Source organism: Ptychodera flava (assembly GCF_041260155.1).
Source record: "Ptychodera flava strain L36383 chromosome 23 unlocalized genomic scaffold, AS_Pfla_20210202 Scaffold_24__1_contigs__length_23054250_pilon, whole genome shotgun sequence".
NCBI lineage: Eukaryota > Metazoa > Hemichordata > Enteropneusta > Ptychoderidae > Ptychodera > Ptychodera flava.
In genome coordinates, this window is record NW_027248278.1 from 1,370,244 (window position 1) to 1,395,927 (window position 25,684).

The window sequence follows — 25,684 nt, forward strand, 5'->3', positions numbered from 1 at the left end:
CACAGGTTTACGTGGAGTTTTCTCTTTCGCCGAAATAAAATAACTCTTCTCAAGAAGCCATCCAAAATTAAATTTATACACACAATTATTAATGAAATTTAAACATTTGAATAACTTTGTTGAACTCTGTTGATATCCTTTGCAACGAATGCTGTACTACCAGAGACATAATAATGATCGTATTGATCAGCTGATACCATGGCATGCAGCTTGCTGATCATGCTGATGTCGATGCATGAACATTCCGTTTCCGTTTCCGTTTCCGTGATGTTTCAAGTTCGATATAGATGGTAGGGATGCAATTCCTTTTCATTTCCTTCGAAAATACATCGCTTTTTAATTCCAATTTAACCGTGAAAGTGCTGCTCATTTTTGTGTTGAACGTGCATGTTCAGTGCAGTGTGGAATGTGTGTAAATGTATACTCAAGCAAACTTTGCACTCCATAATGTACTCGACTTTGCCTTGCACATTATGTCATGCAAAGTTTGCTTTCGTCCATAATGGACCGGGAGGTGGTACATTATTGCTTAAGTATATCCCTGTTGTGTGCAGTAATATATCCCTGTTGTGTGCATATATCCCTGTTGTGTGCATATATATCCTTGTTGTGTGCAGTAATATATCCCTGTTGTATGCAGTAATATATCCCTATTGTGTGCAGTAATATATCCCTGTTGTATGCAGTAATATATCCCTGTTGTGTGCATATATATCCCTGTTGTGTGCAGTAATATATCCCCGTTGTGTGCAGTAATATATCCCTGTTGTGTGCAGTAATATATCCCTGTTGTGTGCAGTTATATATCCCTGTTGTGTGCAGTAATATATCCCTGTTGTGTGCAGTAATATATCCCTGTTGTGTGCAGTGATATATCCCTGTTGTGTGCAGTGATATATCCCTGTTGTGTGCAATAATATATCCCTGTTGTGTGCTGTAATATATCCCTGTTGAGTGCAGTAATATATCCCTGTTGAGTGCAGTAATATATCCCTGTTGTGTGCAGTAATATATCCCTGTTGTGTGCAGTAATATATCCCTGTTGAGTGCAGTAATATATCCCTGTTGAGTGCAGTATATATCCCTGTTGAGTGCAGTAATATATCCCTGTTGTGTGCAGTGATATATCCAAGAACCATATCTTGCCAAAGCATATTGTTTCTACACATAATGAATCATTTAGCACTAGTTGTGAATATACAAATTAGGTACATGGAATGAGTTCAAGCTGAATTAGATGAGATTTTTATAAAACTGTACAGAAAGTACACACAAATAACTACAAATAACGCAGTCTCTATTTTAAGAAATTCTGATACAGCAATTTAAACATGGAGTGGTTCATGGCAGCAAGTCTTGATTCTGCCATGACTACATTCTGTGCTGTGTTTCAGACATAGAAATATTTATTCTGTGTTACAAACTTAATAATAACACAGTAAGGGTAAGACCACGAGTTGGTCACCTGTCCTCACGTTACATAATACTCTTGATAGTGTTTTGATGATACCCTCGCCTTGGGGCAGACATCATTAGTGCTACTGTTATGAGCACCATCCTATATGGGCAGGTGACAAATTGTGATCTTCCCTTTGCTATCATGTGTTACTATTCAAAAGATGATGAACTCCTCAAACAGAGGATGATAGGACCAATGGATGTTGACTCTAAACTAAAGACATACATTATCACAATCAAATATGAGATATGAACAAACCTTGAAATGGTTGGCAGCCTTTTTAAGTCCTTCATCAGAATCAAAGTTTTGAATACAAGCAATTTGACTGTGGAGTGATGCCATATTAAACAACACACATGCCTTCTCAAAAGACGATGATGACATACCTGTAAAGGGAATCAAATGACAATGAATTACATTTTTGAACTAAATATTAATGTACAAAAGTACCAAGCTGTAATCATTAATAATTGCGACTAAATTCAACTTTTAATGTACATATTTTATGAATGTAAATTGTACTGTCAGTGCTGACTTTGTTTGTTTTGCTTATAGAGTTATTTCCAGTCATGTACAGACCTTTTCCCCGATTATCCCACAATACATTGCAGTGGCTATATCAAACACCGTTTATGCACTCAAAACAAGGAAGAATGACACAAATTTGATATGCAAAATTATGCCCCGTGTATAATCTAACCATCAGCAACAAAAATATAGGTCAGGGTGTAATCTGCCATAGAATTCTATGAGTAACATATCCTACGGCTATGAAGTTCTATGCGTAACTTACGCTTTGTAGACCCTAGTGCGCACTGCACATTTTTTCTTGATGTCTGGTATTTTTGTCGGATGCATAAACAATTAAGAAAACAAACATAAAATTCTACTTCATATTTGATAATGTGCAGATGCTAAATATCCTGCACAAACGTATCAGTTTCAGATTCAGAGAACAGTCTGGATGCTGCTGCAGCTTCATTAGCTTCAGATGCAGAGTACAATCTGGATGCTGCTGCAGCTTTATTAGCTTCAGATTCAGAGTACAATCTGGATGCTGCTGCAGCTTTATTAGCTTCAGATTCAGAGTACAATCTGGATGCTGCTGCAGCTTCATTAGCTTCAGATTCAGAGTACAATCTGGATGCTGCTGCTGAAAAATGACTTCAAATTCTCAGTGTCAGGTGATAATATTATTTGCTGGTAAAATTTTCAACAGAGGAGCAATTTCAGCAAAATAAATGGTTGAGTTTGTACACGCCATGTGATGCCCGATGACACATATGGTCATAATTGATCAAGCACTGATTTGTGCTGACCCTCCAGTAGCCTTCCCACTGTTAAACAGTTTGCTTATTGTATAACTTGGATACTTTGTTGTCCTCTTGAAAGTGTTCAGTTTTGTACTTTGTCCATTTTGGAATGTACCATACCACACTCTCTGCTAGTGTGACTTGAGTATAATAACAAAGATTGATAAAGATTGATAATGGGCCAGATTGGGACAGCCAGTGACAAACCACCTATTGACATACTGATTATTCTATCAGTAATTTTCTGTGACGAAAACACCCATACATTGCTCTACAATGTTAACAATACATGATAGTTTCATCAGTGACTGGGGCACTGAACCAAATTTTCCATGATAGGACAACTTTTCTTTTATGTATATCATATTGCTTGTTGGCTCTGTCCTAAAATTCTACTCAGTAGGAAACTGAAACTGTGAAATTTGTAATAAGGCCAAAGTAATTAAATTCTTTGTTTGCGTCCCCACCCGCGTAGGTTTTTAAGGTTTTCATGAAAAACACACACAAGGTATTTGAATAGGAAATTTTAGGACATGACCGCTTAGCTTTCTGAAGTAAAATTTTGTTACAATTTTTATTTGCTGCAATCAAATTACATTGTGTTAATTTTCTTGTGTGTGTTTTTCAGCCGCTTAGACGCGTACCTTTTCCCATTTTGAGTGGACGCAAAACAAAGAATTTAATACTTTGGCCTAAATTTGTGCTTCACATACACATCAAGAACAGTCAACAGGAAGCCAGTAATACAGTTAGATGACAGTGAGGTTTCAACACTTAATTTTGACGCACAAATAATTTATCTTTTAGAATTATTTATATCCATTCATCAAAGATGTCAGACATCCACAAAGATGAATGCTACACCTGTTATGAATTCATTTTCAAGTGTTTAAGTTTCCTGACCAATAGCTAAAGTTTGCAATCTTGGAGGTGTTACAGGGCAATACTTATAAACACTGATATAAAAGTTTGCAGAGATATGTCATAAAAAACATCTAAAATAAAGGGTCTAGACTGTATTCACTCTGATGCCTTGTGCATTCCTTACATATCCTTTCTTATTTATTCATTATTGGTAACAGATGATGATGGTGGTACTGAACACATCTGCCTCTCTCAGTCCATAAATGGACACATGAAATTCACCAACATCACAGTCCATAAATGGACATATGGAATTCACCAACATCACAGTCCATAAATGGACATATGGAATTCACCAACATCACAGTCCATAAATGGACATATGGAATTTACCAACATCACAGTCCATAAATGGACATATGGAATTTACCAACATCACAGTCCATAAATGGACATATGGAATTCACCAACATCACAGTCCATAAATGGACACATGGAATTCACCAACATCACAGTCCATAAATGGACACATGGAATTCACCAACATCACAGTCCATAAATGGACATATGGAATTCATCAACATCACAGTCTTTCATCTTCAGTCTTTCAGAAATTAATTTCTAATAACAACAAAGTCAACATTGTTAAAGTGATGTAAGATCATGTTCTACTTTCAGTTTGGTTTCTGTGAAGACACACAGCTGATCTACCTACAGATACTTGATCAAACTAGCAGTGAATCAAAATGAAAAATATGAGCATTGTTCAAATGTTCAAATCATTTATTGAGTTGAGATACTAATTTGCAAATGTCATTCTAAGGAAAAAGCTTAGAGTTCATTGCCACAGTTCACAATGTTGCATTTTTCCCGTATATACTTACTTTGTTTTCTTTGTCCACCAAACCATGAACCTTTATTGAAAGCATCATACCATGTGTAGGAAACACGAATCTATAAAGTTCAATGAAAGTATAGATTAATTACATTAATAGTAATTACATGAACAGTGTTAGATACAGAGAAGGCCACAAACTCTGCATTCAAACAAGATAACTACACAATACAGACGTGTACATAAATTTTCTGTAACTTTTCTACAAATGATACACTTTCATCCTAAATTTTATTCTTACTCTCAATTGCTGACACTAAAATCATGTTTGTAAGTAGTTGATTGCTTGCAGACATATAACTGTCTCAGTCTACCTGAGAGACCAACATTTATTTATGTCCTCCTCACATGTGAATATGGAATGTGATGTAGCAAGTAGGACTCCTGAAAGGTCAATATGAAGTCTGATGTAGCAAGCATGACTCCTAACAGGTCAATATGCATGAAGTCTGATGTAGCAAGAAGGACTCCTGAAAGGTCAATATGAAGTCTGATGTAGCAAGCATGACTCCTGACATGTCAATATGGAGTCTGATGTAGCAAGCAGGACTCCTGAAAGGTCAATATGAAGTCTGATGTAGCAAGCATGACTCCTAACAGGTCAATATGCATGAAGTCTGATGTAGCAAGTAGGACTTTTGACAGGTCAATATGAAGTCTGATGTAGCAAGGAAGATTCCTGACAGGTCAATATGAAATCTGATGTAGCAAGTAGGACTCCTGAAAGGTCAATATGAAGTCTGATGTAGCAAGTAGGACTTTTGACAGGTCAATATGAAGTCTGATGTAGCAAGTAGGACTTTTGACAGGTCAATATGAAGTCTGATGTAGCAAGCATGACACCTGACAGGTCAATATGAAGTCTGATGTAGCAAGGAAGATTCCTGACAGGTCAATATGAAGTCCAATATAGCCAGTATCACTAACAACACAATCTGACACAGGAAACATTTTAGCCATTTTCAGATCATCACCAATAGTTGTTTGCAGACTTTAGCAAAGGTAGAAGTTAACCCCACCGTAGATGTCCATACAAGCAGTTACCTTTTTAAAAATTTGGGTGATATGACAAGAGTGACACCACTAATTTCTTAGAAATTTTTAAGCCATCTTACCAGGCGCTTGCTCCTCACTTTGGCACCATTTTGCAAGTAGTATAGCCATAAACTGATGACGTCAAATGGCCATACACAAAACATAGACACCTTGTAATTATGGCACTGTGTGTTGTGTACGGTGATTTGACGTCATCAGTTTGTGGCTATACCACTTGTAAAATGATGCCAAAACTTTATGTAGTCATGTTTATTTGATATATTTCACTATAATTGTACTTCTTTCAAGTCATTCCTGAACTTAAGCAATAACAAGCTTTTAAATTCAATTGGCCATTGTCTGACAAATTGAATTTTTTGTGATTCTGTCGTGACATTTGAATACAACTTTACAACACCAAGTTGAGAATTCTAAATTACTGGTAAAAACTTCACAGATAAACTGAAAAGTTATCAAAACTAATAGCTGTTACTATGCTCTTTCATATTTTACCACTGTATGTCAATTGCATTGTTTATATCAAGAACTTGCATCATAAGATTTGTTAAATCTTATTGTTGTTGCAGTTTTTCTAAGTCAGAAATTGTTACTGAGAACTAACAGTTAAAATATTGACTGCCTTGTCAATTTCAAATATTATGGAAAGAAAGTAAACTTCAATTTTTTCCTTATTGTTTTGAAGTGAAACTTTTACAAAAACATCAGAAAGGGTAATATCACTTTCAAAATCACTTACCTGATTTTCTGCTACAGGTAACTTGGCTTCTGTAGCAACCAACTGATCGTAATATCTAAAACACAAATAGCAATTAATGAATATCCACTGCTAATTCTTATGCGTAGTACCAGAGAATTGAGACAATTAAAATAACATGGTTTATGAAAATGTAACAAATCATCCTGAGTCCTCTGTAATTTCCTGAACATTGATGGTTGTTCTTCCATGAGTCAAGGAAGTGATAATGTACAATGTGTGAATACACATTATCAATGAAAGTAATAGCTACTCACTAGACAGTGTGCTGTGACATTGTGGGGTTATTTCGCATATGTTTCCTTGTTGCCAATGAAAAGTAAAAGGTGTGTTCAAGAAGACTCCAAAGTTTTCACTTGAACAAAGTTATCTTGTTGTTTTTCTTTTTGGAGCTAGCAGTTGCACTGTTTTCTGTTCTAAAGTCAGAAAGACACTGCGTGTATGCTGTGCGTTCTGCATAATTCCCATCCAGAGCTTCCGTTAATGCAAAACCCTGCATATTTCAAGCATAATTACCCTGACATATGCAAAGTAAAATGTAGTCTGTGTAATCTGATATGCATTGAAAAAGTACAGTCTCTGTAACAAAGACATGAGCACACATGGTTTCCCTCCAATGTGTAGTTTATCAGGACTAAAAATTAAATGATTGCTAAAAAGAAAAATACAGTAAGGCCAGAGAAAAAAAAAATCTTGTTCATCGGATTTTTTGGACCAAGTTCCAGGAGCGGCGAGCGAAATTTCTTTTTTTTTTTTTTTTTTTGGCCGAAGGTAAACGCGGTTCTCTGGCATTTTTGCACAGATGCAGACAAGGCAAGATAATTGTTTCCCTTTTTACCAGAAATATCTCAGACAAGAAACACTGATACTGGTAACTTAATTCAAGACTATATTTCCCAACAATAACATACCGGTAGTGTTTGCACAACATATTCTGAGTATTTCAACATTCTCTCAGAATAAATGTACAGCAAATCACTGAAATCCAACAATTCAGTATTGTCCTTTAATATTGCCCTGGTGGGACCTAGCATCTGAGTTTTTTCTTTTTACTTTGGCCCCATGTTTTGGCCTCTTTACCACTGTCTCTACACATTTTACACAATGGTCTAACAACACTGTACTGTGATCGGAGTGAAGTTATATAGTCATCATTCAGAAGGCTGTCTTGTACTCCACAATAGAAACAGCAAGCTTCAAATGATACTTTAACATCAACGCAACCATGTGTTTTGTCATTGCCGTAAATTTTTATACTTTCGATCCAATTTTAATTCAATCGGATGCACCGTCCATCTGCTGTCACGATCTTGTTGAACAAATCGCCAAACGTAATATCAGGACAAACAATGAATAGCGTCTTTGGAACTAACTGTTGGCCATCACATCGAATGTTGGTGATCAAATTAATACTCATGATGTGACATGTACTAACCTTTACAAAACAAGGAAGGAAATTTCTGGCCAAATCGACCCACTTTGCGCCGTGATTCGCCAAATTCAGACGTCACAACAAAGTGTTGGCGGTCAACTAGTAAAGTCCAAACACGTCGGAAGTCTCATTCAAAATCCTGTGCCCGCGAAAACCCGACAAAGTGTAGGGCGCCACCAGCGGCAGTACTAAAAATATTTGTAATGCAGAAGTAAGAATTTGCCGCGATCAAAAAAATAAAAAATAAAAAAAAATTCCAAATATGCCAAAGTAGAAGCGGTGATTCCGATGAACAATTTATTTTTTCTTCCTAGCCTAAAGGACAGTGTGCTCACATTCGGTTTGAATTGGTCCATTCGAGAAATATTTAAACCAGGAAAAACAAGAATGACAAAAGCAAATAAGGTCTGCAACTTAGGTACTGGAGGTCATCTTTAGGAACATGCATATAAACTTCTATAGCAATGGGACAAGCAGATCCTAAATACATAAGCAAATGTCAACAACAAAAAATAGACAGAGAATGTTTGATAAGAAGAAAAGGTGGGAGTGGGTAAAAAAATGTACAAGGGATCTGGTAAAAAAGTAATGCTACCTCATCAATCTTCTGGACCCTACCCCCAGTGTTCTCACCAGAAAAAAAAAATTGTGGGACATTTTGTCCCGCTGACCAAAAAAAGCGGGACAACGGATGATTTTTGTGAGACAATATATAAATATGTTAAAAACGTCAAACTGCAAATACGAACCTTATTCTATGCATGGAAAAAATAAAGGACTCAACAATCATTCAACTTAACAACTTTTTTGTAAACATTCGGTGAACATATCAACTGATATTGAATATCAGTGCCTTTTAATGAAAAGTCTATGGGACTTTCGTTCTTTCCAGTGTGAAAGTCCATTTCGGGGCCCTCTACAATAACAGTATTGCTAGAGTGTCCAGCCGTTCAGCTCCCAGTTGATTCCTGTCATTAGTTACTTTTTTCGCACACTAAACCCCCTTTCACAACCAGCAGAAGGAACAGGCCAAGTCAGCATTTATTTAGATCAGGAAACATATCCCTATGATGTTTGTAAACAATCATCACATTTTGACGTGAAATTTTGGTCGCCAGCCAAGGCTACAAATTTTGTCAATTGATTGAAGCATGGAAAAAAGACGTCCATGTTCTCACATATAAGTTCGCCTGGATAATATACTATCACATGCGCAAGCCAAGAATTGATAATTTTTGCATAATAAGAGAACTTTCCTCCAACTATTCCACATTTAAACCTCGGAACTACTTTTGGAATAATATTATCAATCGGCAGTGGGCAAGTTGTCATCATTTCCAGTCGTAGTTACTAGGTCGCGTGGGGGCGAGGAACGGAGCAAATGCCTGATAACATCACACAACACGTATCTCCCGCGAAGTTTATACATGATTCCAAACACAGCAAAGACCTAAAAATTATCTCAGACAAAGTTGCGTTATTTTTCGAGAACAAAAATTCACTGAATCTCAACGGCACGAACACTATAACGTCGTTCCCGTCAAGACCCTGGTTGCCATGCGGAACTCACAGTATAATGCTACCAGCTTCGAGTTCGTTGTTTTCGAAAAATGTTCATGTAATTCCTTAGGGATATACAAGCTTTACATTCTTGTGTTTTCGTAGTTCGGATTATTGTTGTCGTAGCCTATGAAAATATTTATCGTGCCCATGACGCCTCCAGCTTCCGCGAATTCCGTGGACATGTACCGGTATGCATGCAAGGCGAACACGTCCAGTGCGTCAGACTACCACAGTCTCGTGTGGTTCAATACACGACGGCCGCTGTGTGGTATACGTAATGCATCCACACATCGGCCATCATGTATCGAATCACAAGTGACTGTGGCTTAAGTACGCCCTCTGACGGGTATTGCCTCCAGATTGCCTCGGTTTCAACCAGGAAGTGTAATTACTCGCGTCAATCATTTACGTCCATGGTGAAAAGTATTGGCTGTATGATACGGCCGGCCGGCCGTACGGCTGGCACCACGATAGTTTATAATTTCAAAGGCGCGCCACTATTGGCGCGCACCGCCCAAGAAATCCGCGACAAAACAGAAAAATACGCGAGAATGTCGCGGAATCGCGGCCTGGTGAGAACGCTTGTACCCCCTCATGAATTTACCAGATATATGAACTGAAAATGCTCACGTGTTTCATTATTATTGCAGTTATGTGTAAATTTGAACCTTTGGCACATGTTTGCAACTTCATTGAAAGTATTATGATCAACATAATGAACAATATTCACCGCTGATTAGTTCTAAAGGATCATGAAGTATACAAATACGTAATTAGCTAGAATAAAAATACTTCTTTGACTGCTGTCATTGTACCACCACTTTATATAGCAAGTGTAATTACCTTTAGCCAAGTTTTAAGCCATATATGCCAAACTGTGAAAGCTCATTAGATATGCAAATTATAAATTAGCTGACATGAAAATGTGAAATGACTTTCAATATTGTTTTAACTTGGCATAATCATCAATGTACACAGCATGTTTTGCCAACTTTGATCAAGTAAATCCCAGTATATATCCCTAATTAGAAAAGATCATTGAAAATGCAAATTAGGAATTGGCTGAAGGAAAAATGCTTAATGACTTTCAATAATGTTGTATCACAGTATCTTTAATGTATATAGCAAGTTTCATCAACTTTGGTCCAGTCAATTCAGATATATATCCCTAATTAGCAAAGTTCATTAAATATGTAAATTAGGAATTGGCTGAAGTGAAAATGCTTAATGACTTTCAATATTATTGTATTATAGTGTCTTAATGTACATAGCAAGTTTCATTAATTTTGATCAAGTCAATTCAGATATATATCCCTAATTATGAAAATTCATTTAATATGCAAATTAGGAATTGGCCGAAGTAAAATTGTCTTTTGACTTTCAATAATGTTATATCACAGTATCTTTGATGTATACGGCAAGTTTCAACCACTTCAATCAAGTTAATTCAGATATATATCCCTAATTATGAAAGTTCATTAAATATGCAAACTCTAAATTGGCTGAAGTAAAACTGTTAAATTACTTTCAATAATGTTGTATCATAGTGTCTTTAATGTATATAGCAAGTTTCATAAATTTTGGTCCAGTCAATTCAGATATATATCCCTAATTATAAGCAAATGTCAACAAAAAAATTAGCCAGAGAAGCTTGACAAAAAGAAAAGGTGGGAGAGTGGGGAAAAAATAAAGAGTGGGAAAAAATGTACAAGGGATCTGGTAAAAAGTAATGCTACCTCATCAATCTTCTAGCCCCTACCCCCTCCTGAATATCAAATGTTCCATCCCTTACATAAGACCAGCTGGCAGGAAATGTATTTACAACCTTGGGGATGTTTTAATTAATGCTATGAGTGCTATCATTCGAATGTAAACAGCACTTAAATCAGTTACAGATAGTGAAATGCCTTCCACTGTGGGGGGGATTACGACATCTGGAATTATCCTGGATCCAAATTTCTCATCAGTTCTTGTGTCTTACATGCAAAAGTGGCAAAAATTGGTCCGCAATGAAAAATTTTCCTCAGCTTTGTTTTCTGGATCAAATTTTACTACAAATTGATACCAAATATGACAAAATTATGTTCACAGCCTTAACTCTCTCACAACATATCCTGGGTTGGTGTAGGTCATTTAAGGTCACAAACTGAGAAAATTACCTAAAATATACAAATTTGGGGGTTTCCCAACACTTAGAGCAGAAAATTTATCTAATAACATCCCTCGGGACTTTTGTACCAAATTACAAAGCTATCAGACAATTTTGAGAACGTCTATGTCCCATAGTTTTAACATCTTTCCTTGATCAGAAAGTAATTTTACAAATAACTGTAACGACCCATTATACATTCCCAACTTTTCCGTATTTGATTTAACCCTTTTCCTGCCAAGTCGGTGAAAATCCGCTTGAAATTCGGTGTAGCCAGAATCTAAGTACTGGTGACCGTTATTCTACCAACCCGGTGGAAATCGGACCCTTTTTGGGTACCCCCTTTCCTGCCAAGTCGACGGTACTACGTTTTGCTATCCCCTATGCGTTTAGGGGTCATCCGATGACAGGTTTTCTGACAAGGAACGCCTTTTCCCCTCGAAATGGGTTCGCAGGGAGTCGATAGACAGGGAAAGGTGCAGAAACCTGTCCGCCAGTCCCCCACACCCGAGGGGGGCTGGGTTTTTTTTTACCGCTTTTTAGCGGACTTGGCAGGATAGCATGGTGACGTTTTCTGGCGGAGTTGGACGTACTTGGCTGCCTGGCACTATAAAGATTACTGCCGAACTTGACCAACTCGGCAATGCTAATCTAGAAGGCTACCTCTTGCAAACGACTTGGCAGATATGCCGATGGTGCGAGACGAAAGTCACTTATTCAGTTGTGCGTGACTGAAAATGAGAACGTATTTTTGACGGGACGGCTCGACTTGTTCCTCCGATGGAACGGATATGAACGACTCGGAAATACCATTACAAACTGGTGTCCGACGTACTAAGCTGGGCTTCAGCTCTGCAAGTTCAAGCCAGGCAACGTCCTTCACCGCCTTGGCCGTGCCATTCAATGGACGTAGCTTTGGATTTTTTATTTATTCCATCGTCCGAAGTATTGGCTCTGGTTTGCAGGCAAACGTATCCTCTTGCCGACGCATTGGTAACTACGTACACTGTTTGCGTACAGAGAATTCAAAAGGGGACATAAGGTCAATGTGTAGTCTGCTACGGGGATACCGCCTGCATTTAGCAGGGACTGCTTTTGTTATGCAAACCAGCTAGCAGTACAATATGGCTGCCAGGCATGTGGACACGTCGATGGCTAGAACAATGGAAGCATATTGCGTTGCACCCGTGCATCGCAAAAGTGAACTGAAGACTTGGGTGTAGTGACTGGTTATCACTGGTTAGCTGCAGCCCAAGCCATGTCGGTACAAACCCGTACCTGACTGAGGACCACTCGATTAAGTCAGTAATGAACGGTAACACTCGTAAACCAACTCCCAACTGAGCTGGCTAAACTACGTGGAGCTGTGCTTCAATGGCTCAGCCATGTCGTTAATACAACGGCAAAAACGTAGTTTTTATGCTACTCTGCCAAGTCGTTGAAGGTACGTATTCAATTGACCCTACCCTGGGGAAACAGGACAGGTTTGCCGGTGCTGCTGCACCCCTAGCACGACCCTCAGGGTCTCTGACTAACAGACGAGTGAGGTGATGTTTGTGCCTAGCGGACGTGCGTAATACTGAAGGAGTTTATTTCCGAAAAAATAAACATGAAACGGCAATAAAATGACGCACTCCCAGGGGCAAACAAAGCCGGTGACCTCAATTTTTTTCTGCAGTAACCCTTGAGCTCCTTCCCCTGTCTATGGGCATGTAGAAATTATCGAAGTCTAACACGTATAAGTACGGCTAAAACAACCCTGAAAATGGGCGATTTCTGCCAAAATGCCTGGCAGGATAACATGCAGGAGAGCCAATCTTTTGCAGGCACATATTAATCATTATGGGGCGGTTTTCTACTGACTTGGCAGGATAACGGACAAGGGCGCTCGGCAGGAAAAGGGTTAAACTAAGGTTAGCTGGTGCTAATACATGGATGTACAGCATTTTCAAATATCCTCTGAAGTTAGTGGAGGGCTTATACTGCAGCTGGACTGAGACGAGTACAGTAAGATTACTGTACTTGTTGATTAGGACCCTCCCCCTGTTTTAGAGGATTTTCAAAAATGCTATACATCCGTATGAAAGATCCCTCCCTAGTTTAGTTCAAAAAGCCAAAAAATCACAACTCAAAATTGATGATAGTATGACTTCAACTTTCACATATGCGAAGTTGTTGCTGACTGACCAACTAACGATTTAGAAGAGAATTAACTTGCACATTATTTGAAAGACGGTTCTGTCTGTGGCTTCTCTGCTAGGTGACTGGCTTCCGTATGTTGTGAGTTACAATGCGATCAAAACTTACCATATTGTTGTAGCTGATTGCCAAATGACACTTTCAAGAAATTAGTAGTCCCCATGCAAGGTTTTGTCCATGGGACAACCATTGCCAGATATTAGTAGTCCCCATGCAAGGTTTTGTCCATGGGACAACCATTGCCAGATATTAGTAGTCCCCATGCAAGGTTTTGTCCATGGGACAACCATTGCCAGATATTAGTAGTCCCCATGCAAGGTTTTGTCCATGGGACATCCATTGCCAGATATTAGTAGTCCCCATGCAAGGTTTTGTCCATGGGACAACCATTGCCAGATATTAGTAGTCCCCATGCAAGGTTTTGTCCATGGGACAACCATTGCCAGATATTAGTAGTCCCCATGCAAGGTTTTGTCCATGGGACAACCATAGCCAGATATTAGTAGTCCCCATGCAAGGTTTTGTCCATGGGACAACCATTGCCAGATATTAGTAGTCCCCATGCAAGGTTTTGTCCATGGCACATCCATTGCCAGATATTAGTAGTCCCCATGCAAGGTTTTGTCCATGGGACAACCATTGCCAGATATTAGTAGTCCCAAGCAAGGTTTTGTCCATGGGACAACCATTGCCAGATATTAGTAGTCCCCATGCAAGGTTTTGTCCATGGGACAACCATTGCCAGATATTAGTAGTCCCCATGCAAGGTTTTGTCCATGGGACAACCATTGCCAGATATTAATAATCCCCAAGCAAGGATTTGTTCATGAGACAACCATGGCTATGTATGTGTGAAGCAAGAAAGGTTTGAGATTTGACATCTTCCATCTGTGGTAAAATTGAGTTCCTTAGCCGGGTTTGTGTTGGTATTAACGTTGTGCGGTATGGCTGCAATACATCAGCTCGAGCTTTGCTCTCGGGTTGTGGGTTGGACATCAAACCCACAACCAATTACCTGCAAAATTGTATCGCTACGGTGAGGCGGTCGGTGATTTTTGGGTTTTGCGACCTCGCTCACCAGTAGCACTACATAAGCGCATCCCACTGGACCAGGTGTGTTGATGTGAAATGCAGGGAAAGACACTAAGGGTTGTCCGATTGCCCGGGGCAAGTGAAAGTCGCGTTCGGACAAGTGAACCTCCGATGCCACTTGCCCGACGGGACAAGTGCAAAAAATAATTACCAAGAAATCGAATTCACGAGAGCGATTTTCTGGTGAGGGAACACGGACTTAAACAACAAAAAATAATCATATTATGTCATTGTGAACATTTCCATAAGATTTTTCATAAAATTGCATGAAGAGTTGACGAAAAGAATCATATAATCGCTGTCAATAAAATCCAGTTCAAACAACCCACCGGTTATTAATACCGTGCGCTGATTTTTTTGCATATGAAAAAGCTGTTCAGCTGGTGGAGCGTACGTTCACAAAAGTTCATTGCATCGACCATGAGGTTACGGTGTCTCACAATATGTCGATACGGTAAAAGAAAGAAAACACACAGCGGTTTTTGTGCTTTGTATGAACGTTTATAATAATGTAAAAATAAAGTCCAGTGGTTAAAAATCACCGCATAAAATTGGACTTTTACTAAAACGTACTCTTCAATGTTAACTTGTTGAGGGACAGTGAGTGGCAAAGTCAGTGGCGAGACCGCATGCATTGAAGTCATGAGCAATATTTGGTGTCAACGGGTCAAGTCTTTGAATTTTCAACAAACACTGACTTAATTTTCAGGTCAATAAAGCCAAAAGTTACTTGTCCGTGGCGACCAACCTCTCTGTTTGTGAATTTTACCATTCTAAAATGACTGTCAAGAAGCAATTGGAGCGAGTTTGGCATCGAGAAATTCAGCTTTCAAGACACATTGAAAAACACCGACGCCTTAGGTTGTTGGTTTTAATTCTATTTAGTCTGCGCATGAGCATTAAAAAGACCACCTAGGTTATTAGAAAAACATAGGATACTGGTATAGTGCCATGGCAATCCAAACTTTATAGGGCTTGTGTATGATATAAGCGCAGTAAAAACATGACAAAGAAGTACATTATTTTTCAGAAGCTTCAAAACATTCCTTTATAGCTACAGATTTTTTCTTTCTGTATAGATAAGTTAAAACTTTTAAAAGCAAAAGACCTTGAAGGTACAATTGAAATGGCTGTTATTATTTGTACATTAAAGGGGAAGTTCACCAAGGATGATTTTTACATATCTGCTAGCTTTGTGGTCACTTACCCCGGAATAGCTATTTTCGCCATTTATAACTCGCAAGATTTTTTACAAAAACTGATAGAAATAGTACAGGAAGTTGCCCATGTAATTTGAATCATGGGAAAAAGCGCCAAGCTTGGAGCTTGCATAATGTGATATGGAAGGGACCATTTTCCCATGGTTATGGCATTGTCCACTCACCCATGCTTAAACCAGACTGTGCTTATTTACATAACTTTTGTTTATACTGAGTATCCTTGCATAAACGATGATTCACTTATAATAAACTGTCCACTGTCAGATTTTGTGTTGCTGTTTACTACTGTGTTACTGTGAGTGGACAATGTGGGAGCCATACCCGTCCGGAGATGATCCCTTCCATATCACATTATGCAAGCTCCAAGCTTGGAGCTTTTTTCCCATGATTCAAATTACCGTACATGGGCAAATTCCTGTAGTGAGTGCCATCGATAGTACTAGTGGCATTCTCACAGGCAGACCATTTGGGGGTGTTGGTATACTTTGGCGTAAAAACCTGAAAGGTGTTTCGCCTATTGTAATAGATTGTGAAAGTCGTGTAGTAGGCATTCGTATAGAAATGGTTGACAGTCCTGATCTTGTGATTTTCAATGTTTACATGCCAACAGCAAATTCTGACACTGACGAATTCCGGAGAATTCTGGGCTTGTTACAAGTGGCTATTACTGATCTTGACACTTGCTGTTGTATTATTGCTGGAGATTTCAATGCTGATCCAGGCAAAAATCAACTTGAATATTTTCTTTTGAATGACTTTGTGAAAGAGAATGATCTTGTTTTCGCTGACATTGAGAGTCTCTCATCTAACACATTCACTATTTAAGCGATTCATGTGCAGCTCGCAGCTGGCTTGACCATATTATTTGTACAAGAGCGGCAAATAGTATTTTTCATTCTGTCACTGTTAACTATGATTTCATTTCCTCTGATCATTTCCCATTAATTTGTGCGCTCAAAACTGACTTGCTACCAAAGATAAGTTCAAAGCCCAAGAAAAATGCTTGTAGGCCTTGTTGGAACAAGTCAACTCCCACCCATCTTTCACGTTATAATTGGTTGTGCGATAAACTTCTCTCAAATGTGAAAATTCCCGTTGAAGCATAAGCTTGCACAGACCCTAACTGTTGTGTCCATTTCGATGATATTAATGTGTTCTATAATGACATTGTCTCTTGTTTAAATTTGCAGCTGAAAGGTCTATTCCGAAAACTGCGTGTTCCAATAATCATTCTGTCCCAGGTTGGAATACATTAGTTAAAGATAGTCACGATAAAGCCCGAAGTGACTTTCTGTTCTGGAGAGATCATGGGTCTCCTAAATCCGGGCCTTTGTTTGAGCTAATGCGCAAGTTGAGGGCGCAGTTCAAACTGCAACCTGCTCAATGCAAGAAAGCTGAGAAAGAACTTTGTGCGCAGGCTTTGGCAGAGAGCTTAAATAATGATCAAAAAGTGTACTGGAAAGAGGTTGCTTAGTGTAAAGGTAAAACACCAACTCCTTTATCAGTAGATGGTTGTACAGGTGATGCAGAAGTTGTGAATATGTGGAGAAATCATTATAAGGATATTTTGACAAAAACTGGTGTAGATTTTACACCTGTTCTACCTAACATTCCGTTTTGTCAGGATATGCTTGTGCAACATGATGAAATTAGTGATTTGATTACAAATCTGAAATTAGGTGCGTCATCTAGTATCGATGAGATCACCCCTGAACATCTAAAATATGCACCGTCTCGGGTGTGTGTTCTATTGTCTCTTGTTTCACGGCCATTCTTATTCACGGGTTTGTCCCAAGGCAAATTATGACGACTGTTTTAGTTCTTATACCCAAAAACCCAGGTGGCGATATTTCTGACAAGTCTAATTATCGCCCCGTTGCTGTTGAAACAACGGCTTCTGAATTGTTGGAGAGGGTTTGGTTAAATCGCTCCATGGATTGCCTTTCTACTACGAACCATCAGTTTGGATTTAAACCACAACATGGTACTGATATGGCTATTTTTGTATTGAAGGAGATTTTGAGTTATTATAAACATCATAACATGCCTGTTTTTGTTACTTTTATGGATGCTTCCAAAGCGTTTGGTTATGTTCGTCACGACGTTCTTTTTCAGAAATTGATGTCAAGGGGAGTTAAGCCTTACTTAATTAAAATTCTGTTCTATTTATACACATTTCAAGATTTTGTTGTTAAATGGAATGGTACTTTATCTGCACCATTCCAGTCTAGAAACGGAGTTAAGCAGGGCGGAATTTCATCACCGATATTTTTCACAGTTTACTTAGATGATCTCAGTAGGAATCTCTCAATGCTGTCGTTCGGATGTCTTCTTGGCGATTACAGGGTTAACCATTTAATTTACGCTGACGATATAGTTATTTTTTCTACCGGAGCTTACATGTACGGTCAGCAAATGTTAGTCAATTGATGTGGTCATCATGGCAGTACAAACTCGATATTTTTTAATGAGAAAAAGACAGTGTGTATGTTAATTCAACCTGGTGTTCGGAAACTCAAACCAGTTCCAATTTATCTAAATGGTAGACTTCTGACTTATGTTAATGTTTACAAATACCTTGGTCATTTAATACCTTGTTACCTTAAAGACAATGAAGATATTCAGGCACAGACTCGTTTTTTATAAGCTATCATTCGCGATTTTAAATTTGCGTCTTTGATGGTTGAGTGTCATTTATTTTCTGTTTTTTGTGATATTCACATTCCGTACAGTTCTTACTTGTGGTGTAATTTTTCTATGAAAATGTTTAATAACGCTAGGAGAGTATATTCTCAGATATTTCGTAAACTAACGGGTCTTCAATATAGTCATGTTCAAAGTAATACTCTATAACTTGTTAATCTCCACGTTTTAACCTTTGAAGAAACACTTAGGAACAAGTCATACAGTTTTCTGAGCAGATTGCATCTCTCTACAGGGTTTTACATCACTTTTTACTTTTGAGAGTCCCTGGGACCCTGGTGTTAGAAAATGGGAGTCCTACATCAAAATATGGGGGTCCCAATTTATTTCAAAAGAATATTTTTTTGTTTATCCATGCCATGGTCTTCACTGTGTTCAGTAGTTAGTGTTATAACACACGGCAAATGGTTGCGCATTTCTTAAAATTATTCTTACATGAAAATTCTAGTTCATACTGAGGTCCCTCATTGATCAATTCAAAGAACACTATTCATAATTGAAATGATCTCATAACTTTAATGACAAGTTCACAAAGTTGTGAAATTTGAACAAGTATTCAAATTTGTCAAATTGACAAAAGGTAAGTAATCTTTCATACTCTGAAATGGCATTCACCCAGCAAGTCCAGTAGGTTGAGTTCACACTCTGCCAGCAGCTCCTTCAGCAAATAACCTAGCATTGTTTATGAAGTCAAAATCATCTGTGATGGGGCTAACCAGTTTGATGAACATTAGTCTATTAAGCCTTTGAGGATTGAGTCTATTTTGTGCCCTCTGTTTGATGGCATTTTGTACTGAAAAGCCCCTTTCACATGGGGCAGAGGACACTGGTATGAAAAGAGCAATTTTAGCAAGAATGGCAAGATCAGGATACTCCTCTGTAAAATCAGTTAGCAACAGCTTGATATACATATCAAAATTCAGTGCGTCCCTATGAGATCTTGTGAAGTGTTTGTAAACAAGAAAGTGTGCCCTAGCTCTATCAGCATCAATACCTGGTGTATTGTTATGATGATTCAACAGTTGATCAAGCTGGTTGACCCCATAGTCAGGTAGGTTGGCCAAATTTTCAGGATATCTGTGTGGGTTTAGAATTACATCAAAACATTCCAGAATATTCATCTCATCATCTGGAAATCTGCAATCTAAATTCTGCAGTAGTTTGTTGATATAATTTTCTCGTACACTACAGAAGCTCTGTCTGAGTGGCTGATTGTAAGTGATTTTAATGTTTTTGTATGTGTTTTTCTGACCATTGCCAGGAACATCACCCAAATCATTAAAGACTTCTCTGACAGTGTGTGAATCATTAGTCATTGTATTCAATGTGTCCTAATAGACTGAACACTTTTTTTGATATGGGATAGGTTGACAGAATCTTTCTGAAATGTAAGGCTCAAAATTCCAATCACAGTAAGGACATCAATCATAAGGCAGTGAATAGCAGAAACAATGAATTGGAGACAAATTTCAACAGCCCATCAGCCTTTCCCCCTTTTTTGTCACTTGCAAGTGCCAAGGCAATTGGCTCAAAACTGATGAAAATCATCTTGACAGCTGATTCAACCACAACCAGCGAACAGATGTAGGCTCAGTAATTTGTTTCGCCTTCCCATTCAACAGAGTTGAATTTCTCTAAGTTTGTCATATCTCACACTAGAGTCATTAAAGTATTTATACAATGAATGGATTATATTATGATATTCTTTGCAATATTCAATATCTCTGCCTGCTTGAGAAGCAGCAAGATTCAATCGATGTGCAACACAATGCACTTGAACAGGTTGGATTGGGATTTCTGGCTTTTAATTTTGCACCCAACCCGTTCAAACGACCGGTCATTACGGCCGCCCTGTCTGTTCCCAGTCCATATATTTTGTCTACGGCCGCGTCACAGATTTCTTTCCCAGTCAAAAATTCAATCAAGGCGTTTTCGATCCCTGCAGCTGTGGCAATTTGCTGCTTACCGAGGAAAGAAAACATTCGCCTCGCCATTCTGAATATATCGAACATATATGGCAAGTTTCTTATGAACGGTTATGTATTGTCACAAGTCTCATCTAACATTATACCGATGAAATCACTTGCATGTATGCTATCAATCAGGGACTTCTCGATCACACGTTGAATACACTCTTCAAACTCCATAACTATCTGCGGACGTTTGTAATATTCAATGTCTAAGCCGTTCAGATTCTGTAGATGCATGATGTCAGTGAATACATCGCATGGAAGGTCACGTTTAGCGATCAGATAAACAGTACGTAATTGTGCAGCGTACGCCTCGAGTTCGTTTACCCTGCACCTGCCGGTCCTCTGCAGATTTGCGAGCGGTAGTAAATTGTGACCTCAAGCTTAGGATTTAACACTTGTGAGATGACTTTCCGAGTCCTGATGACGAGTGAGAGTTGAATGTTGAAAATTAGAACACCTTCCGTGAACGGGCATGTAACATTCGATTTCAAACATACATCGCATTCCATGACGTTTCGCTCTTCAGAATATCGAAGCCATTTAAATCTATTGAGCCAACTTCTGTTGAATGTTCGTAATTTTGCTGACTTGGCCGGGGGATCTGATGTATCAGTATCGCATGGCGTAGCTGCTGTTTCGGCCTCGACCAAACCTACATCGTGCTGGTTGCTGCGGCTGTCGAAAAAACTTTCGCAGATCGGCTTGTTTTGGGTATTTGACACGACCCGCCATGATGCATATAAACATGTATTGATCGCCGCAAACAAGAAATCGACCAATTAAGAATCAGTTTACATTTTGAAAGTCACTTTTTACGGTATTAAAATTTGTTTCCGCGGGTACCATTGGTCATCAAACAGTGGAGGCCAATGCACTACGGAGCATTCTATTAAAGTATGGGGTCGGTAAGGTTTACTGGGATGTGTTTTACGTGTTCAGCAGCTTCGCGAGATATACACCAGCAACAGATATTTCTGCGTCCGAAGGGACGCGTAGTTTAGTTTTTGAGGGGTCCTGGGTCCGGTTTATGCGTAAAGGACGCAGAAATGCGCGTCATGTAAAACCCTGCTCTAGTAATGTGATTGTGTCCTCTGTACTGTCCATGTCAATTTCTTCAAATAGTTTGTTATGGAATGTTTGGTGTCAAAGACTATTTTAACTTGTAGTGTTTTTCTTATCTGCTATGGATTATTTTATATCCGAAATAAACAATAATAATAATAATAATAATAATAATAATTTTAACCTCTACAGGGCCATCGGCATTGTAGCGCTACTGAGCGATGTCGCAAAAAAACAAAAATCACCGACCACCTCACCGTAGCACTACAATATTTTGCAGCTAACAACCAATGTGAACAAAGTCACTCTTGAGCTTCAGCTCTGGGACTATTCGCCCAATAGACATGTGTACATAAGCGAGAAAAAACCCAAGTCAGGAAACAAAATGGCTATAAAAACCACGCCATGTCATATTCCGTGTCCGATTTCACTGTGAAAATTAGCAAGTTCATCTATCATGTAACCGTCGATCGTTCTCTATCATTCTCAAAATTCATACCTGGTACTTAATTTGCTTCAAAAACTCTCGTTTTGTGTGATTTTTGGCCGAATTCGACGGACACATCGTCAAAACATAAGCATGAGCAACATTACGGGCAGCTCTTGGGTACCTCCACTTTACTGACATTGGCGCCGCCTACCCATGAGGGATGACTGGAATGTTGCTCACGCTTATGTTTTGGCAAGGTGTCTCTCAAACACGGCCGAAAATCACACAAAATGAGCATTTTGTAAGCAGATGAAGTATTAGGTATGAATTTTCATGTGATTTTCGGCCGACTTCAGAAGACACCTCGCCAAAACATAAGGCATGAACAACCTTCCAGTCACCCCTCATGGGTACACGGCGCTAACGTCAGTAAAAAGTGGAGGTGCCTATAATTGTCCACTGTGAGGTGACCAAAATGTTGTTCACGCTTATGTTTTAGCAATGTGTCCGTCGAATTCGGCTGAAAATCACACGAAACGAGCGTTTTTGAAGCAAATTAAGTGCCAGGTATGAATTTTGAGAATGATAGGGAACGGTCGACGGTTACAATAATAATAATAATAATATTTTTATTGCTTGCTTGTAAATATAGGATTTACATCACATTTGTGGCAATAAAAGTGTGATACAAAAATAAGTTAAAATTTTCTTCAATAAAGATAAAGTATTACAGTATAATAATAGTAGCTAATAATAAATATAACTAGGTATTTCTTTGTTTATATAAAGTAAAAATATCATCTGCAAGTTGTTCATTAATTAAAAGATAACTTTTGTTTTGTTACATGATACTGAACTTGCTATTTTTTACGGTAAAATCGAATGTCGAAGATGACATGGTGGCACAATCCCTTTAGAAATAGCCATTTCATTTCCTGACTTGGTTTTTCTCAAGCATATGTACACACGTCTATGGGGCGCATAGTCCAAGAGCAGAATAGATCACAGGGGACTGTGATGTGAACTATACATACAATACATACTGCAGCCAGTTGTGGGAGTGACCACTCTTTACGTATGTACCACACTACACTGCCAAAACTAACGACTATGTAAGTTAATTGGGCACATCATAGAGAAAATCGTGTTTTCTAGCCAAACCATTGATACGTTACAAATGACTATCAAAAATCAGGCTATGAGTGTACCACACAACATCCGTATACACTCACCTGTACACCAAGTCTACCGCAGTTTCATGTCTGTCCAGAACTTTGCAACATGCATTTGTTCTCAGTTTGCTGTATTCCTTTATAGCTTGACTGTAGTCTTCGCCACTCTCTTTTGTATCGTACGTATTTTCAATGAATGTCTTAAAAGGTCGTGTCAGATCTACTTCGGAGGTCATTTTTTGCGGAACGCTGATAAACGTCGCCATTTTGCCAGTGCTGACTCCAGGGAAATAATTACGACGTACCATCATTTGACCCCATGACGTCACCATGATACAGCGTCACGAGGACCTCGATCAGTCGATCAGTCACCTCAGGGAGCTCGTTATGGCTGTCGACGCGATGATCGTGTCGGTATAATATGCAAGAATAAAAAGCAACTTATCGACACGATCATGATATCTTGCGATCAAATGCAAATATGTCACCATTTGCTTTATCAAGTGGTCTCAAATGTACGGCTTTCGAGTTGAAATATAGTTTCCTCGTGTGACAAAAAATGTGTTCTTCAAATAGCTTAGGCCACAGCATGAAGGCGCGACATAGGCTTTTTCTTTATTATCGGATAATATCGTCTAAAATTTCTAAGTTAGAGAGTTCCAGGAACATGAGACCAAAGTGATCTAAGAGGGATAACATTATCGATTTTATCCGATAAAACAGCGTTTTTAGAATTTTCAACCCATCTGCTTCTAATATTAGACTCTAACTTAGATTTTAGACGATATTATCGATTTTATCGGATATTATCCGATAAAACAGCATGTCAGGCATCAGCCCCTTCGTCTAATATTAGACTCTAACTTAGATTTTAGACGATACTATCGATTTTATCGGATATAAAAACAGCATGTCGGGCATCTGTCCCTTCCCCACTAGTCTAATATTAGACTCTAACTTAGATTTTAGACGATATTATCGATTTTATCGGATATTATCCGACAAAACAGCATGTCGGGCATCTGCCCCTTCCCCACTAGTCTATTATTAGACTGTAACTTAGTTTTTAGACGATATTATCGATTTTATCGGATATTATCCGACAAAACAGCATGTCGGGCATCTGTCCCTTCCCCACTAGTCTATTATTAGACTGTAACCTAGATTTTAGACGATATTATCGATTTTATCGGATATTATCCGATAAAACAGCATGTCGGGCATCTGCCTCTTCCCCACTCGTCTAATATTAGACTCTAAATTAGATGTTAGTGTCTAATATTAGACGACTGAGGTATGGCTGATGTCCGACATGCTGTTTTATCGGATAATATCGGATAAAATCGATAATATCGTCTAAAATCTAAATCAGAGTCTAATGTACAGACAGGTAGTGAAGTGGCCAATATATTATCCAATAAAAGAGCATGTCTGGCATCTGCCCCTTCCCCACTCGTCTAATATTACACTCTAACTTAGATTTTAGACGATATTATCGATTTTATCGGATATTATCCGATAAATCAGCATGTCGGGCATCTGCCTCTTCCCCACTAGTCTAGTATTAGACTCTAACTTAGATTTTAGACGATATTATCGATTTTATCGGATATTATCCGATAAAACAGCATGTCGGGCATCCGCCCCTTTGTCTAATATTAGACTCTAACTTAGTTTTTAGACGATATTATCGATTTTATCGGATATTATCCGATAAAATAGCATGTCGGGCATCTGCCTCTTCCCCACTAGTCTATTATTAGACTCTAACTTAGATTTTAGACGATATTATCAATTTTATCGGATATTATCCGATAAAACAGCATGTCAGGCATCTGCCCCTTTGTCTAATATTAGACTCGAACTTAGTTTTTAGACGATATTATCGATTTTATCGGATATTATCCGATAAAACAGCATGTCGGGCATCTGCCTCTTCCCCACTCGTCTAATATTAGACTCTAAATTAGATGTTAGTGTCTAATATTAGACGACTGAGGTATGGCTGATGTCCGACATGCTGTTTTATCGGATAATATCGGATAAAATTGATAATATCGTCTAAAATCTAAATTAGAGTCTAATGTTAGACAGGTAGTGAAGTGGCCAATATATTATCCAATAAAAGAGCATGTCTGGCATCTGCCCCTTCCCCACTCGTCTAATATTAGACTCTAACTTAGATTTTAGACAATATTATCGATTTTATCGGATATTATCCGATAAAACAGCATGTCGGGCATCTGCCTCTTCCCCACTCGTCTATTATTAGACTCTAACTTAGATTTTAGACGAGATTATCGATTTTATCGGATATTACTCAATAAAACAGCATGTCGGGCATCTGC

At 38.5% G+C, this 25,684-nt stretch overlaps 1 protein-coding gene across 1 annotated transcript in view; it reads right to left on the reverse strand.

Moving 5' to 3' along the window:
• Positions 1-23,643, reverse strand: part of LOC139125098 (programmed cell death 6-interacting protein-like) — a 79,175-nt gene extending 55,532 nt beyond the window's left edge. The window contains 4 exon segments of the mRNA XM_070691206.1: positions 1,718-1,845; positions 4,521-4,590; positions 6,324-6,378; positions 23,397-23,643. Of these exon segments, the coding sequence (XP_070547307.1) occupies positions 1,718-1,845; positions 4,521-4,590; positions 6,324-6,378; positions 23,397-23,602 (459 nt within the window). The 5' untranslated portion in view covers positions 23,603-23,643.
• Positions 23,644-25,684: the final 2,041 nt, after the last annotated feature.